Source organism: Acanthaster planci, linkage group LG09 (assembly GCF_054643075.1).
Source record: "Acanthaster planci isolate LZ-2023a linkage group LG09, COTS_SCS, whole genome shotgun sequence".
Lineage (NCBI taxonomy): Eukaryota > Metazoa > Echinodermata > Asteroidea > Valvatida > Acanthasteridae > Acanthaster > Acanthaster planci.
Window position 1 is genome coordinate 20,432,323 of NC_141785.1, and position 17,777 is coordinate 20,450,099.

The 17,777-nt window shown below is 39.3% G+C and overlaps 2 protein-coding genes across 4 annotated transcripts in view; both read right to left on the bottom strand.

Annotated features, from left to right (window-relative positions):
• Positions 1 to 8,636, bottom strand: part of LOC110985410 (equilibrative nucleobase transporter 1-like) — a 15,482-nt gene extending 6,846 nt beyond the window's left edge. The window contains exons 1-5 of one of the 3 annotated variants that reach the window (XM_087141041.1): positions 8,494 to 8,636; positions 5,735 to 6,145; positions 4,954 to 5,077; positions 4,356 to 4,448; positions 1,140 to 1,392 (exon numbers count right to left, since the gene is read on the bottom strand). In XM_087141041.1, the coding sequence (XP_086997167.1) occupies positions 1,140 to 1,392; positions 4,356 to 4,448; positions 4,954 to 5,077; positions 5,735 to 6,132 (868 nt within the window). In that variant the 5' untranslated portion in view covers positions 6,133 to 6,145; positions 8,494 to 8,636. Of the gene's footprint in view, positions 1 to 1,139; positions 1,393 to 4,355; positions 4,449 to 4,953; positions 5,078 to 5,734; positions 6,146 to 8,201; positions 8,339 to 8,489 lie in introns of those variants that run through there. The other 2 variants (XM_087141042.1, XM_087141043.1) reach the window with 2 other exon arrangements.
• Positions 8,637 to 10,318: 1,682 nt separating this feature from the next.
• Positions 10,319 to 16,342, bottom strand: LOC110985403 (transport and Golgi organization protein 2 homolog). The gene is made up of 8 exons (XM_087141050.1): positions 16,197 to 16,342; positions 14,891 to 15,150; positions 14,339 to 14,461; positions 13,993 to 14,107; positions 13,159 to 13,235; positions 12,851 to 13,001; positions 11,862 to 11,966; positions 10,319 to 11,681 (listed from the first exon to the last, which is right to left on the bottom strand). Exons 2-8 carry the CDS (start codon positions 15,030 to 15,032, stop codon positions 11,534 to 11,536), a joined length of 861 nt encoding a protein of 286 aa, XP_086997176.1. The 5' UTR covers positions 15,033 to 15,150; positions 16,197 to 16,342; the 3' UTR covers positions 10,319 to 11,533.
• Positions 16,343 to 17,777: the final 1,435 nt, after the last annotated feature.

Genomic DNA, 17,777 nt, shown 5'->3' on the forward strand with positions numbered 1-17,777 from the left:
CTTGGGTGCCATTTGAGCAAGTGATACGCCTGCGCAGTTCACGGTAATGCTTGGGTCCAGGCTCACCAGGTGCACGTGCCTGCTGCGGCGCCTGCATCTTTGCATTAATGTGCATTGCGCAGGCGTATTGCTTGTTCAAATGGCGCCCATGTGATTACAGCGTTTTATGTGTATTCACGGTGAAGTTTGCCATCTTGTGCCGCTACGCGGCACTAGAACAATTAACTAGAGATCACTAATTCACTTATTATAAGAGATGACCAAAACATTGTCCTGTTATGGTCTGGCACTTTAAAATAAGAACCAACTCTAACCTTTGTTTCTTGTTTAGTAGGAGCAATGCTGACACAGGGGCATAAACAAAGTGGCAAAAATACCCAACCAATGACCAAAGTAGAAAAGTGTTTATGGCTGTGGTCGCAAAAACACACCCAGATGTTGAATATCAATATCGCAATGCTTTAAAGCCAGCAATCATGAGAACGACTCCTTCATATTGGTGATGTTAATTTAAAACCCCTGAGTGATACTGATTGGACAGAAATTCTAGTATCTGACCAACCATCTCATTTCTCTTCAGCATTATTCCAAAAACATTTATATGCTCCATTTCTGTAACTGAAATTCTGTTTGTAATCTCTTGATACAAACTGCAACCAGTCCTGTTCACACATTACAAATAAGGTCAAATAACAACCCTTGAGGACACTGTAAGTCAATTCAATGGTTCAGTAAATAGAATGTTAGGCTTAAGAGTATAAAATTACTGTTGCATCCACCAATCATGAGCACAAGTCTGTGGTGACTCAGCCAAACCAAATCTCCGTTGATTTGCATGCACATCATAAACCTTCAACTATCCCCTCCGAGTGGAACAAAAGAGGACGTGTTTTTTGGTACTCACCGCATAGACGCGCCATGTTTGACGCGGAGCACACTGAATATGTGTAACTAATTTATTGTGCCATGTATGGTCTTTGCGTACAAGCAGAACACGGGCAAGAACCCACTTGTAACCACCTGTCTTTCTTTTCGCCGATTGGGGGTGCACTTCAGCTCGGGGTAGATAACATTTTATATAATTAGGACATTTTTGGTACAAGCCAAGGCATGAATGCATTCTGATATCTGCTACCAACCTTCTTGCAATTCTACTGCTTTTCCTGACAGCTGTTCTTCCATTTCATTCATTGCCATGTTGTCCACTCCCTCCTTAGCTTCGGCCCCGTCCCTGTCTGATTCCAGTTTCTTCTGTCTGTAGCCAGGGGGTAAGGGGTATGGAATGTGCCCCGTCTTGGGTAACAAGAGGGTATTGAAGCACAAGACCAAACAGATGCCTGCCAAGATGAAGAATGATGTCTGAAGTGGCACACCTAGGTTTTCGTACAGAAGCTGGAAGAAAAATAATAAAAAATGTGTCCGTACACTTGACAGCAAAATTCCATCATGAGCCAATGACTGTAGCACCCACGGCAATGCTAACTCATGGAAACCGCGGAAAGAAATGCACATTGATAAAAGTAAAGCACGACACGACAAATTTATAACAAAAGCAAAATACTCAATTCAAATAAACCAACTGAATGAAAATTACAATACAACATTTACAATATGTAAGAAATTCATTCATTATAAATATCTGTCACAAATTTAAATGGTATTGAAACAGATTTGAGAAATGGAGCATGGGGTGGGGTTGGCAGCCTCCGTTGGGTGGGTATCAGGTCCACGATGACAGTGATGGTGCAAGTACCCAAGGATCTGACACCCATCCACTGAAAGCTGCCAACCCCATTGTTCCTAACATCCGTCCCAGTACCATTTTAGTTTGTGATGGGTATTTTTATCACATTAGCCTGAACCATGCTGAACCCAACAAAGTTAGGCAGGATTTCAATGGTCCCTAGGAGGTTAGGGTTAATGTCTTTCCTGATGTAAACTGTAAATGTAACATAAATTTCATCACATTTAGTACATCTGAATTCAATATTTCTGATTTTGTAATATACATGTACATTGGTCATGTCTAACTTCACACTTGTTGATACTGTCCCTATCATATTGTCTCAATCGTGGTGGACCTTATGACATTGGAGGCTTTCTGGGAATCCATCCATTAAAAAGTGACATTGATACAGTTACTGAGAATCTGTGAGAGGTTTCCATACATTGACAGAGGTAGCATGAGTAGCCTAGAGTATCGATTCGTCGGTAAGTGTAGTTTTGGTGTGGCTTAGTTGACTTGATATACCTTGGAAAACCTTGACGGTTTTTAAATTGCAAGCTGTGAATGAATGTAGAAAGCAGAGAGGTGATAATGCTAGCAAAGGGGCACAAGACGCATTAAGATGTCAGGTCAAAAGATGAAAAGGTCACTGAAAGTGATAAACTACTTGTGTGTTTGCCTACTGACCCTAACGAATTGTTAGTACAATGGCAAGGACCTTATCGGGTGACTAGAAAGGTTGGCAAGAGTGTGACAGACAAGCAAGGGATCCATGGATATGATCTATCATGATAATTGTTACAGAGATATGCTGACAGACAGGACGGTGAAATAACACAAGCATTTGCCTAGGAACCACATTTGTAGATACAATGTATGATCATAACCAAGATGAATGATAAAAAGTGGATTTCCTCCTGTCAAACCAAAGGAAACAATGCATGATGTTCATTGTAATGACAAATGTGATCAGCGTCAAAAAGATCTGAATGCAGAGCTTCTGCACGAGCTTCACGAGTTAACCGATGTTCAAGGAAAAACGAGTCTCGTTGAGTATACTGTAACACTTACCACATCAGATCCAGCGCAGTCAAAGCCTTTTACTGTGTTTTACATGATGCAACACTCCTTAAAGAACGAGATTGATGCAATGTTGCATAATTGGGAGTTACTGAGAGACATACCTCAGCCTTTGCTTGTACATGTACTGGAAAGCGATGGAGCATCATGGTTCTGTATAGATTACAGGATACTGAAATTCCATTGTGAATTCCATCCAGAGCCTATTCCCAATGTTGATGATTTATTTGTAAAGATCTCATAGGGAGAATGTACCATTCACTTTAACATTTCCAAATAGTTAGTGTTGTAGAGGAGTCTGTCACAAGTCCCTTCACGAGTCTAGTCACAAGTCCTTTCACAAGGCCAGTCATAATTTAACAGGGTGAATACTGAGGAAAGGAATGCTTTTGTCACAGTTCACTTGAATAGCTTGTGAATTGGCTTAAGACAGAATGACTTATGATGGACTTACACAGACTTGGGGGGACTAGTGATGGACTCGACTACAACACTGAAGAAAGGATTAGCAAATTCAAGTACTGAGAGAATGATACATGTAGGAATAAGCCAGCATTTTTTATGTTGGAAGGAAGTCTCCAGCAATTTACAATATTGCCTTTTGGTATGATAAATGCTTCAGCAGTGGTTGCTTGTATGATGCATTCACTGTTATATGGTTGTGGTGACATAATGCATGACAACGATGATCGTTTGATAAATTCAGAAACCTTAGAAATCCACTTGAAAGACATTTGTTTGGTTTTAAAATGCTAATGTAAAGTTCAAGACCAAATAAAGGTCATATGTCGTGACCACATCAGTTTTAGGTCATTATTGTTGGAGAAGGGGTAATATATTTTCCCACCATATAAGTACCCACGAAAGTCAAAGCAATCATGGAGGCGGAGACACCACAAAGACGGAAGGGACAATCAGTTCTGGCCGGGACAATCAGTTCTGGCTGCAGTAGGATATTACAGTAGATTCATCCATAACTGCTCTGCAACCGCAGCACTAATATTGTACTTGGTGAGGAAAGGCAAACCAAATCAAGCAGAATGGAAGAAGCACAGGAACACGCTCTTATTTATACCTTTACAGAGAGATTGGCATCTTTACCAAGGTTGCATTGAAGTGTGTGTTCTTCAGAAGGAAGAGTCACAAACAATGGGTATATTTTTGAAATAATCTTGAGTGATACATGTATATCCATGCCATGCATGACAACATATGCCATCTCACTAGAAATCTGGCATATGTTTATGCCAGGATAACTGGTCTGTTTTCCGGATCTTTGACGGTGTAGTCAACTGAAATTAGAAGGCCACCAACACCCTATGCTGCTTTCCTCATATCTGTCCTAATATTGGAACAATAATGTAAATTATACAGTAATGTAACCTGTAAATGTGGTAATGTGATTTTCATTAAGTTGGTTATTTTAAATTAAACAATTTTGATTTTGTTATGAATTGGTCGTGTCTTACTTTACTTTTGTTGGTGTTAATTTCCAAGGTTTTCTTGTGGTTTGTCTTGCTGAACCACTGAAACATAAGTGAATAGTTACCTTGACGACGATGAAGACAAAGGCAGAGGAATCCAGACATCCTGACAGAAATGTCATGATCGTTGACTTCCGCCTCCCAAAAAGGCTCGATATCTACATTGTAGATGAAGGGAACAGAAAGTTGGAGGAATGGCTCGTATCAGACAATAACATTTGGAAGGCTATGAAAACAACACAAAATACTAACAACTAATCATCAAAAAAGCTTATAGGCTCCCTCAATAAATAACCAATAGTCAAAAAATAAGTCAACAAATCAAACATGGTCAGGAGTTGACCTGATCCGAATTGACTTGAATGACCTGAATTCAGCCCAACCCAACCTATCTGGCGTAAATCTCAACAATCGAGGCATTTAATTCAACCAATTTCTACAGCATTTACAACAATGCATGTTTTGTATACTACGAACTGAAATGTCTAGCCAAACAAAGTTACTATGGCCTGGCTGTATCATCTAAATCTATCAAAATCCAACAAACTCAGGTGTTTTATTCTCCCAGCATAGCAATCATTTATATAGTCCATCTATCATAGCAAGCTAGTCAGTAACCTCTCCAGATCAACTTGTTCAAAGGAACCCTGTTTACATGTCTACCTGCATGTTTGTGAACATGAGTTCTATTCCTCCGATAGTAAGAAATGATGTGGCTGGAAATAAGAGGTATGCTGTTTCCATGGAGCTGAATGCTATCAAGAGAAGACCTGTCAGGATAAATAGACTGGAAAGACAGAAACAGTACAAAAAAAGACAGTTACAATACAAAGAAGGATGGATAATGAGTAATATGAACTGCTTTGTGATGAATGAATCCAGTTCCAATAACAATTCCATTCTGCTTACCGTGGAAAAAGAAGGCTTTGGTTGTTGAAATACAATTACTGGAAGTTTGAAAGGATTCATTATTGAGAACAAAAAAGTCACCCACAAATGTAACCAGCAGCCCGGATACAGGCCTGGGCACAAACATGTATCTTTGCTTAATAAGATTTTTTTTTCATCAAGTTCTAGTCAATGAAACCTCAGTAGTACACCTTAATTGTTTGGCAGTTGTGAATAATTCTAGTCATGGACTCATGGACGATTCATTATTCGTCATGTTTCAATTTTTACCAATCTACAGTGATGTTCCTTAGACTCTCAACTAGTTTAGGGATAATGGGTTTCAAAAGGCCATCTGAACTTCAGCTATTATCAAATCCAGAGGGTACGCAGTTTAAAGTTTTATAAGAATTCATTTTATTTTCAAAAATGATAAAATTTATCGGCTAAATCACAATTAACTAATTCATTTCAAGTCAATGAATTGAGGAATACAAAATTAGGTCATTCATAAATTTCATTTAATATTTGAAAGCTCGAACAAATTGCATTTTACCTGGACAACAGTCTCATGGCCAGTGTGCCAACTTTATCTAGCACTATGCCCATGGGGAAAAGAAGAAATTCATAGCAAAATGTGGCAATGGTGAACACCAGTTGGAGCTCTGCATCTTGCTCAGGGCAGGATGGAAAATCTCCACCGGTACCCGCTGATGGTGAGGTAGTGGGTGTTTGTGTAAGGCCACTCTGACTGATTGGTTGGTCACTCACTCCGAGGAACTCTGTCGAGGAGTTGGACGATGAATTGGTGGTGGAGCACAGATGACTGAAGTAACCTTCCTGCTTGACAATGAAGACCAATGATGCCCAGCCAAAGACCACTCCGCTGAATATCAGGTTTTCAAATGTGCCAAGACCCAGGGTGAGGACGCGATAGGGGGTCAGCCCAATCATTGTGAAGTTCTATCTGTAATGTTCAATACATAGGAAGAATCCTGTGACTAATCTCTCCCATTTACTGGATTTGTCCTCACCTTTAGTTTTCTTTCAAAGGAAATTTATGACATGCAATCACATTCCAATTTAACACAATTTTACACTTCATTATTTGTGACCCACCATCTCCAAACCAGGCTGAAGTCAGTATTTGTGATGTTGGACAATTCCTCTCCTTCACCTTTTTTTTACACTTTAAAGTGATCCATGTTGAATCGACATTCTGTCTGCCGTAAGCTTCTTATGGGTAGTGATAGCTGTTAAACTCCCATGAAAATCTGAACAGTGGAAGTTCCTCTATTTTGGCTGGGTCACATTTTCCTTTCATAGATTCTACAAATTCTTATGTTACAGCAGATTAGAAGAAATACACGCAACAGAAAAACAAATTAGCCTGCAATGTTTCCAAAGCAGAATGGTAATTACGAGGCAAGCACAAGTTCACGACTGCGGCTGCACACTTGATGAATGCCATACTTCATGTCACTCAGTTTGCAGTCAAGTGCTCTCCAAGTATTTGTACTTTTTTGGCTAGAAAATAGTTAGCTGCTCATCATCGAAAACAAAAAGGAGATGTTGGAAGTAGAAAACATGGGAAATTAGTAATGGAGGAAAGACTAAACTTCAGATTTTAAATATGAAACATTTTATAATCAATAGATGTTAATTTGACTTTGCATTGGAGATCCTAATTTTTATACTAGATTTGCCCTACTCCAAGGGTGTTTTTTATATATATACACAATGTATTTCTCAGGGCAAAACCTGGTACCAACGCAAAGCCAAATAGCGTGACTGATTTATTGTGGTTCCTGCTGCTGCATTGGATTCAGGCCAGATACCTACATGTAATCCTGGTAAAACTCGGCAGTCAAGTTAGACTCTACACTAGTCGAGGGTGTAGCAAGCATGTGTGATTTTTAGCAACCCTCAGACTCAAACTACAGAGCGAATACACTGTTAGGGCTGAACCCAGTCTGTGAAAAAATACCTGTTGATTAAAGTACTTGGTATATACATGTACATTCTGTAAGCATTTTCTTTTTAGAACAATTTCGCCAGCTGCACTATTTTAGTTAAGTATTTCCATCACAGATGACTTAGCATGAAGTCACATGGTTTTTGTACCAAATACATGTAGCTGTTCAAATGTTCAGAGGTGGCTTTTTTGTCAGAATTACGCAATGTTTGCTGGAATCTCCAAAATGCATGCTACCCATTTAAAAGCGATGTGAACAAGGATATAGGGTTGCTCTGAAAGAAATGGGTTAGGCTGCAGCAAGAATAAACCCCGAACTGTGGTTGTCTTCGTGTTCATGATTTTGGTAGTGTACGGCGTTTTGCTTTTTCTTTAGAAACGCTTCACTCTGTGCAAACCTCTATAATGTAAAGGTACATCTGATATATCTATATTATAAGCATCCGGTCACTAGCATCACATTTCAACTCAGAAGCAGGAACATCACAGGCATATCATAGAGCTGCAAACCCGGTTTGTAGCTCTATGGGCATATACTGTATATGTACGTGTATTTTGACACCAGGACATGTACGGATGATGACACACTTTGTTCATTTGTGTGCTTTTCAATTGTGCTCCTCAATGGACCATTGGCTGCTATAGAAAAGTACACCAGTAAACTAAGTGTGGTGTCACTGGTGCCACAAAGGCATTTCGTTAAAAGCCACGGACGTTTATGTATGGATTTCCATCAAACCACTGAGGAAAACAATACAGAATTTCTCAAACCTCTGCGTTCTGGTCACGACTGCAGGACTGAATGGGCTATTTCAATCTACTCTATAATTCATGGAGGAAAATCTTTTTTTCAAGATGTATTTGAATGAAATCTTGTTGACTATTGTTATGTCCACCATGACTGTGTTCTTAATTTAAACTCAATAGGCCACAATTAAAATCTGAAATGGAGAAAATTATGTGTACTTTCGCCAATTGAGTCTTTAATGTCATGGCTTCAGATGTAAAATTGTACACTTTTTATAAATCAGACATACATGTAGCCTACCCCAGAAAGCATTAGGTGGGAAAAGTCGGTGTCCCTCTTGCACAGTTTTAATTTCAAAGCCAATTTTACTGGGAAAAACCTTCATCGCATGAAAGCTGTAACGAAATTGGCAGTTGTCCTCGAGGAATCCGCTTTGCCAGTGTACATGTGCAGTGAACATTTGTCCACGCGGAACAAAAAGCAAAACCCTTCGAAGTAGTGGGTGTCACAGCAAAATGAAAGTAAAATGTGTTTTTGCATTATGTAAATGATATTCAGACATACATGTAGAGACAATTATCAACTTACTTACAGTCAGGACAGGAATTCCACGCCACACTCATAACATGCAGAAACTCACAGGGTTCACAGGTACAAGAATTCCGTCCGTGCTTCTCCTGGCAAAACCAACCTTAGTGAAGCTCTGCCCGTTACCGGGCAAAGGTCAAATAATAAAAGCATAGCACTTCTAACTTGGTTCAGTAAATATACACCAACAAAGGTATCAAGTGCAACAGCGTATATTTTATTGTTTACTTTATCATGAGTATAAATACACTCATATTCTCTAATTTAATTAGTTATTAAATTTGATATTTCGGTGAAGCCTTAAGACCATCTCGTTTGCCGCCATTTCTCATTCCACAAAATGAATTTCATCATGTCCATTTTAAAATAGCTGAACTTAGCTTTACCATGGAGGTGTGTTCCTTCCTCCATGGCTTTACAATGCATGGCCCGATTATAAAAATCTTAATCTGGATGTAGTAAAAAAATTATAGCTTCAGTTAAAATTGCATAAACAATGCAATAAAACCAGCACACCTAGCCCCCTTTGGACGTTTAAGGAAACATATTTTCCTTTCTTCCAATTTCTCATTTTGCCCTAAACCAGTTATGAAATAATTTTGGAAAAGGAATTCTCGTAAAAAATATTCCCATTAATAAGTTTGATTTTACTTTGACTTGTGGCACCAGGTGCAGATCCAGGGGGGCCCAGACCAAATTATAAATAACCAAAAAGGTAAGAAAAAAAAGAGGAAAAAATGATAAAAAAGAACTAAGGTAAATGTTAAAAAACATAGCATCTCACAGATTGTGTCACAGATAGGAGACTACAGTCTGCCAAAACGAGACATTAAAAAAATCTCAGGCCTGACAACCCTGAAAAAATTCCCGGCTCCGCCCCTGGGCACCTCACCCCTTGTAAGGCTTTATAAGCTAATGGGCAGCAATATCACTGAATATCATAATCACAATAAAGCATACGATGTTTAACTTGCTTTTGGTGTATAATGTAGCCTAATTAATGGATCTGTTGTCTGTGGACAAGAAGTACAAAGTCAAAGTAATGTGTTCAGAAAACCTCTTGAACCATAGTGGGTGAATACCCATATGACTGGGTCAGATACAAACTTGTCCCAAATAAATTTTGTTCTTGGGTTTTAACAATTCACGACAACAAGCAACATTTATTAGAGCATTAAAATTCACAAAATTGTTGCAACTTGAAATTCTTTTTGATGGAATGGGTATTAAGTAACGTCCATGACGGTTCAGTCGTCATGGCCCTTATTTCATCACCACTTACTGTACAACCAATCAGACTTGACAACAACAGGTGGCAAAATCAGGGATCTGGCAACTATACCGTCATGCATTTCTGGTGATATGTCAGGCAGGGCAGCTATGCGGACCTTATGAGCTTTGAACCTTTTTTATGGTGAAGGTGGCAAGTCGGTTGTAAAGGTTTGCGGTAGCACCATGCAAGGATATCATTTTTATGAGTTTGTGTGGTTCTGAAAAGAGCCGGTATTCAGTGTCTATGGACCTTGCTCCAGTGTAGTGTATCATAAATGATATGTGGACATTTTTACAATAAACTTTAATAGCCTTTCTAAAGGGAAAAAGGGGTATGAAACAGACCACAAAATTGCTTTTCATTATTCTCCACTGCCACAAATATTTTTCTTAGAAAAGAGGCGGGGAGGGTACATTTCCCCCTCCCCTGTGCATTGTTTTCTCCATCTGCAAGGTTTACTGTGAACTACTGTAGTTTACAATTACTGTAAGTTTTTCACAAATGCCCTTTTTAGACAGTAGACGGAAAGGAAGACATGTAGAATGACATAAGTATATGCAAATCCTAAATATCTATACTTTATTCTATCAATTCTTTTACAATTTGATTTTTCAACTTCCCAGCCACGTATCTTCAATGTGATATGCATATGACGCAAGTCGTTTTTTTCCATCTGCACTTCTGGACGGCAGGAGCAGACTGAACAGAGCCCTCTATTGCTGTCGCACACAGCCTTTACATAGATGGACACTATGCATATCCTTTTTCGAGTAAACCATTAAATGATGAGCTGCCTGGCTTGTTTGTTCTGATTTGGCAAAACACAAACTTAGACCATACAGTATTCTGCTGTCACAAACTTTGTGGAGTCAACATTTCAGTGTGTTTGATTACTACCCTCTGCGCTTACTCCGGTAAGCGGGACTGTGTTTGATGTAACTGTTGTCGGTGGATGCACTTGCTTGGGCCTGACCAAAGTGACTGACCCACTAAGCTAGTTACTTGGGGAAGTATCCCAAAATGCAATGGAAAAAAAAAAAGGCGGCTTAGTTTTACGATGCGGAGTGTTGATGCAGTTGCAAATACTTCATTACAAAATTGATGGCTTTAAAGAAATGATATGAAATAAATGCCAGATATGTGTGCGTGCTGAGGTCTGTCGCATAAGTGGTACAACTTTTATTTCTTTGTGACCTTTGGGTCCAGAGATTACATCCAAAACAAGAACCCTTGATCATTTATTTATGACATGTTGCACATGCTCGCCTAAGCTTCTGACTTCACAGGTAAGAGTGAGGGAAGAAATCAAACACTGCTTGTGAAGAGTACATACATGTATAAAATATGTAATGAGTTGCCTTGTGCTTGGCACTGACCAATCAGACCACAGGTGATATTACACAGTAACCAATGAAATTCCATGAAGTGTAGACTTGCTGTCTGTCCCCTCTTGCATAGGTCAGGACACGAAGATTACGTCACCAAGGTTAGGTCACCATTTTACAGCATCTGGCTAACACTTGTTACACTCTAATGACTCAGTGACGGTTGTGTGATTTATTTTGTCTTCAGGAAATCTTCATAATTGCTTAAAACAATCACTCAATTTCGCTGGTGTAAAAGCAGATGAGGTTGGAGGGTCAAAAAGCTTGTTCTTACAAAGTAGTTATTTAAAGCAGTCTTTGCTAGGTGGGACTCAATGCTCTTTTTGCAAAGTCAGATTCCAAGTTCTCTCCTGCAAAGTCGGCCGCCAAGCACTCTTGGATTTCAATCATAGATTGGTTTGCCAGGTATCCTGCAGGCAGAATGTATGTGTTCGCTGTTCCCATTCCAGATGGTCAGGATTTATTGGTTCTTTTAATGTCCTTTCAGTGAATGACACATTTCCTGCCGCATCAACAAGGATTACAGTCGTGGTTCTAAGACAGTGGAAAATAAAATAGAATTCTTAAAAAATCCCAAAAACCAATGACTGATGTTTTTTAAAGTCTTTCTATTCTCAAAAGAAAGTACAAATGTGCTATATTCTAAACATTTCATATGTCTGTTATCAGACTTTCACCAGCAAAACATCTTAAATGTAATGACAAATAGCGCACCTTGTCCCATATGTATTAGATTTGATGAAAACCAGTTCCCTGAGCAATTCTCTGAATTTTGGAATGTCCATGTCCTCTTTGGAAATGTCTGAACTGGATACGAGGCTGAAACCAAAACATACAACACTGTCAAAATTATTATGTATCTCTCATTGCTAGTCTCAACAGTCCACGGACCTGTTCTTGTCAATGACAAGGCAACATAAGCCAAATGCCACAAGAAAGGCAGGCCCAAAAGCTACTGATTGGCAAAGGCCAAATCAACACATAAAAAAACTGATACGTTCATTTTGTGAGGTGATCTTTGAGCCAGATGGTGCTTTTTGAAATATGGAGCCTCTAATACAGGCTCTTTGCATTGCTTCACAGGTGTGTTTGTTTCACACCGATCTGGATCTTGATCAGTGATCCAAGGACAGGGTTCAGGTGTCAGTGAACCAGCATTAGATCACCGAATCGCAACCAGGATCTTGATCAGTGATCCAAGGACAGGGTTCAGGTGTCAGTGAACCAGCATTGGATCACCAAATCGCAACCAGGATCTTGATCAGTGATCCAAGGTCAGGGTTCAGGTGTCAGTGAACCAGCACTGGATCACCGAATCGCAACCAGGATCTTGATCAGTGATCCAAGGTCACGGTTCAGGTGTCAGTGAACCAGCATTGGATCACCGAATCGCAACCAGGATCTTGATCAGTGATCCAAGGACAGGGTTCAGGTGTCAGTGAACCAGCATTGGATCACCGAATCGCAACCAGGATCTTGATCAGTGATCCAAGGTCAGGGTTCTGGTGTCAGTGAACCAGCATTGGATCACCAATTGTGATCTGGATCTCGATGACTTATATCTGTGCATGGTTTTTTGGATATTTTGGTGGTTTCAAGGCTGATCAACTCTTTCCTACAGAAAGGAACACAGGCTAAAATATTTGAATGTTGCCAAGAACATCCAAGTAGGAATGTATACAAAATGAAGCATCCATACTTACGGTACGTCACGCGACATCATCATCAGTAACTCTTCAGTCAATTTGCCTCTGTCAAGGCTTGATCTGGGGATGATTTTCTCAAATTCTGTTTTCACGTAATCTGTCTTTAGCCACGATGTTCTGATTGTGTGGTTTGAAAATGCATGAATCCCTGTAATAGAGGAGACAGAATGTAAGGTACGTTTTGCTCTAGACATGATCATGTTCACACCGTAAACGCCCAGTATTCAACAGCTAATAAAAATCCTGTTCAACGTTGTGCAAAAGAAAGGAACCTGTGATAAACAGGAACAAGCATTGCCACCTACCTGGCTTCAACTTGATGGGATCCATACGTTCTGGAGTGTAGTTTGTGAAGTAGTTGGCATCAATGCCTCCACTTTTCCTGAAGAGCACATCATGAATGAAATAAGCACCTCCGAAACACAACTTTCTGTCACCCACTCTTGGGGTAAGAGAAAACTGTACTACATTAGCATTCATGTCTTTCAACAGTAACACTTGTCATTCGTGTCCTTCAACAGTAACACTTGTCATTCCTGTCCTTCAACAGTGACACTTGTCATTCATGTCCTTCAACAGTGACACTTGTCATTTATGTCCTTCAACAGTGAAACTTCTTGTCATTCGTGTCGTTCGACAGTAACACTTGTCATTCATGTCCTTCAACAGTGACACCTGTCATTCATGTCCTTCAACAGTGACACTTGTCATTTATGTCCTTCAACAGTAACACTTGTCATTTATGTCCTTCAACAGTGACACTTCTTGTCATTCGTGTCCTTCGACAGTAACACTTGTCATTCATGTCCTTCAACAGTGACACTTGTCATTCATGTCCTTCGACAGTAACACTTGTCATTCGTGTCCTTCAACAGTGACACTTGTGATTTATCCTTCAATAGTGACACTTTGTTACTGTTTCCAGTCAAAGAGTGCTTGTGTCAGAGATAAAGTTGAGATCATCAAACGACCAGACACAACAAAATGGTTAAATCATTCAGAAAACATATGCAAGGTGTGACTTCAACAGACCTTTATTATGAAGAAGGCGTTTCTGTACAGAATTATAGTCTTGTGGGCTACAACTTCTCATTCTGTAAATATATGCATACCACATCAACTAGCCTCACTTTCCTTACCCCAATTCTACAGTTATGAGATTGAAGCCGTTGTATAAATCTCGCTCCTTTGCTATGCCTTGGAGGTAGGTCTGGCCATCCAGGCTACCTTGGAGAAAATCTGACACAAGTGATCCTGAATGAAGGAAACAGAGTTGAACTTTACTTGAATGGAATTTACTGATACTTCAACTAAGACGACAGAACCTTGATATTAACCAATCTCCTGAAAAAGCAAAACAGGAGTTGAACCAGCTGAGCCATTCAACTTTGTGTTGGTAATCTCTATCATGTAGATGGTCTCGATCAGTGACAATCAGACAGGATATTCCAGGGGTACAGAGTTTGATGACAGCAGTGGACCTACCTCTCCCTTTGGCATCAGGGTCAATTCCATGTGGTTGAATAATGTTTAGAAGCATTGCTATTCTTCCTGATCGACTCATCCCTAGCCATGTCCCTCCCTCCTTGCCTGCAGTCATATCCTGACCTGCCAAACCCAAGGCAAGCATTCTTAAAGTCAGTCTGGAGGCTGGAACCAAGTTAGATGATCATAGAGCCGATTTCCAAAGAGTTTCCAACCCTAAACCTTCCAGATCTTTCAAAATCAACAAGGAGGTTTAGGACAATTTTGCAGGACTGAGGAGTATTCAGCACAACCAATGTTAATTTTCCAGCTCCACAGAATGCATCAATGCAACAGCCATTTTAAGAACAAGCGAGGATTTCCCACAGCCTTTTAATTTCTTTGGCAATTTTATCCTCATTGTGACAGACTAAGATTCAAACAAACATCACAGATACATCAAGACCTTTTGACTAACTACCGAAAAACATGGAAGTTGTTGGAAGCCTTTGGTTTCAAAACCTCCAATGTCATGTCCAAGTTGAACTCTAAGTTCAAAGTTGAATATCTTACCACTTATAATATCAGGATTCCTGTCCCAGAACTCAGACGCCTTGGTGGGCCTCTCATAAAACTCATCTCGATTAAAGGCAAGTACGAGTCGATATCCATCCTTCTCAGGTTTGGGATTCAACATGAGCACTGTCAAACACATTGTCTGTCTTTAATACCTCTCTGTGAATTCTTGAGGAATGACAAATTGGATCCTAACTTGAAGGCAATAATGAAATTCAGTCACAGGAATTCTGTCAGCTGCCGTCCTCCAACAGGTTCTGTAAAAGACAGATACATGTATGTATTATGTATCAAATCATACAGAGTCTCAGGCACAAGGTTTTCATAATGTACACATTGCTTTATGACATAAATTGATTTAAAATAGTTCTAACCATGAGGTGCAGAATTAACTTAACACTTGGCGCATTGATAGTTCATAATTGACCAGTGACATATTTTTGTTTTAGGAATAGTATGGATGAATGCTTTTCTGATGCATAAAATCCTCCCAGATATCCCTCTGAAAGCCAAGATTTAACTTCTTGGAAAGTGTTTCCGAAAGAGTGGAGCATTTTGGAAGACAAGGTAGATTACTTTCAACTTCCAGGCAAAAACTTCCTTTTGGAATTAAAATCACATGTACTTAATCTATCAATTCAAAGTATGACAGACAAAACTTGGCATGATTGTAAAGATATAAAATCTGATACAACTAGAAAATCATTTTTTAAATATAAATACACCACTGAACTTACAAACATCCTTGAGTTCACAATTATAACACACAAAATGACAGTTATGTAGTTAAAGAGCAACTCCAAGGAAAACACATTTTCGCTGATTTTATCTGTTCAAATAAATATGGAAGCATCCAAATCAAACACAGTGTCATTTGTCTACAGAGCTCAACTATTACAAGCTAAAAAATAGGCTTTTTTCTGTTCATGCCAAGATGCAAATTCTGAACATGCTGAATGTAGATTGCTTCATTCTGAGAAAACAGAGAAAATGAGGGGAACCCTCGCCCCGTGTTTGTAGTGGCTAAACCCTTGTGCATGTCAAACAGCGCATGTAGCTATTGTTTGTAGCCATTGTTTGGCATGCACAAGGTTGATTCGCTACAAGCACAGATGCAATCTACATTCAGCATGTTCAGAATTTGCATGAACAGAAAAAAGCCCTTTTTAGCTTGTTACAGCTGAGCTCTGAAGACAAATGACACTGTGTTTGATTTGGATGCTTCCATATTTATTTGAACAGATAATATCAGAGAAAACATGTTTTCCTTTTGAGTTGCTCTTTAAACATGAAGATAACATACCATATAATTTGGAGCAGTGAAGTTCACAAAATTGGTAGTGTGTTGACAGCAGACAGAACAATGAATCACATGACAGCTCAGATGATGCTCTCTGATGTTTGCATTAACTCTGCACAGCATTGCAGGATTATGACTACATCGCTCATCTTGGAATTCTGACAAATGGATGCAAGTGACTGCTCTTCAGGTTCACATGTAGCTCTCATGTACATGCATGTGAACGGATTTCTTATACTGGTAGGTTTGAAGGCAAGCACTAAACAAAGGTGTGATGTTTTCTGTTGAGTTTAAGCATAAACAGCAGCAGTGTTACAAGAAAGGTAATGACGCCTTGCCTGTATTATGAAGGAAATTTTCCTTTTTTCATTTAGGTGAAACAACCGTATTATTTCCGACACTCTACCAAGTTCTTTCAGTAAATTTGTGAACTACGGTAGAGTTCAACCAGGAGGAATTAATTTTTAAACAATGTACATGCGCAAATGCTTGCGCAGCCGTAGATGAACTATTTGCAAAATCTCATCATCCCAATTCTTTGTCGTCACTCTTTCAGTGGCATGGCACATGAAATCGAAGACAATTATTTCCTCGTGAATGGTTCCCTCCATACTGATAAATCAAATAGACTAATTACTGACATCCATGTCTCAGTGCCGATTCCAAAGTGATCGGATTGTCCAAACCATCATCATTCAGGAAACCTTGATCAATTCTGGTTGTAGAGCTCAAACTTCCCTTTTGATGATGGCTGTACTCGTACATGAGAGTAACTTCACATGTAAATTACGAGTGGACTATCACGCTTGTGACTCGGGTCGGATGCACACTTAAGGAAAGCAAGAGTTGGCACTATTTTACTTTGATCTCACAGCACCATAAGATTACATCCTAATATATGACCTGCTCCGCAAAAAAGGGACACTGTGCTATTTCACACTAAGGGCTTTTTTATGTGGACAGGGTGAATTTTTTTTACTTGTCGGTTTATTGGTTTCTATTATATCAGTACTTTCACAATTCATCCCAGAAACCTAACCGTTGCTATGGGTATCAAGAGATTTTCTTCTTGGCTGATTTCTTTTTCCATTTCCTTTGTTTAAAGGGCTTTATCTCTGAAAGTACTTCTGTTCATGTGTATGATATGATTATGCAAAAATCATTATATATCCAGATTGAAAAGCACCCCACACTTTAAACCTACACCAAATTAAAGCTTATAATGTAATCAATTCAAATGAGTATGTAGCTCATTTTGAAAAAAATGTCCAATACCCATTTTTTGTGGAGCAGGTTACATATTAGACATTTTTTTGCTAGTCCAATATTTTTTCCTTCTCTTTAAATCATAGCTTCCATGAAGCAGTGGGCACCATCGCCCATCACCATCACCTTAATCATAGCTTTGCACAAGATTTTTGTGCTGTTACCTCTTTCACAGAGTGGGGGGTGATAGGTGTCAAGTGGTTCAGAGCAAAGTAATTAGTAAACTGGAAATTACGTGAAAAGACAAGCAGCCTCCATTGGCACTGCATCTTTTAATTCATCTATCAAATTTGCATGGACATGTTTGACAAGTTTTAA

Coding starts and splice junctions, on each gene's coding strand:
- LOC110985403 (XM_087141050.1), bottom strand. CDS start 15,032: ATGTGTTTGACAGTGCTCATGTTGAATCCCAAACCTGAGAAGGATGGA. Junction 14,108..14,338: donor CCCTGATGCCAAAGGGAGAG/GTAGGTCCACTG, acceptor TCCTTCATTCAG/GATCACTTGTGTCAGATTTT. Junction 11,682..11,861: donor TCTAATACATATGGGACAAG/GTGCGCTATTTG, acceptor CCACTGTCTTAG/AACCACGACTGTAATCCTTG.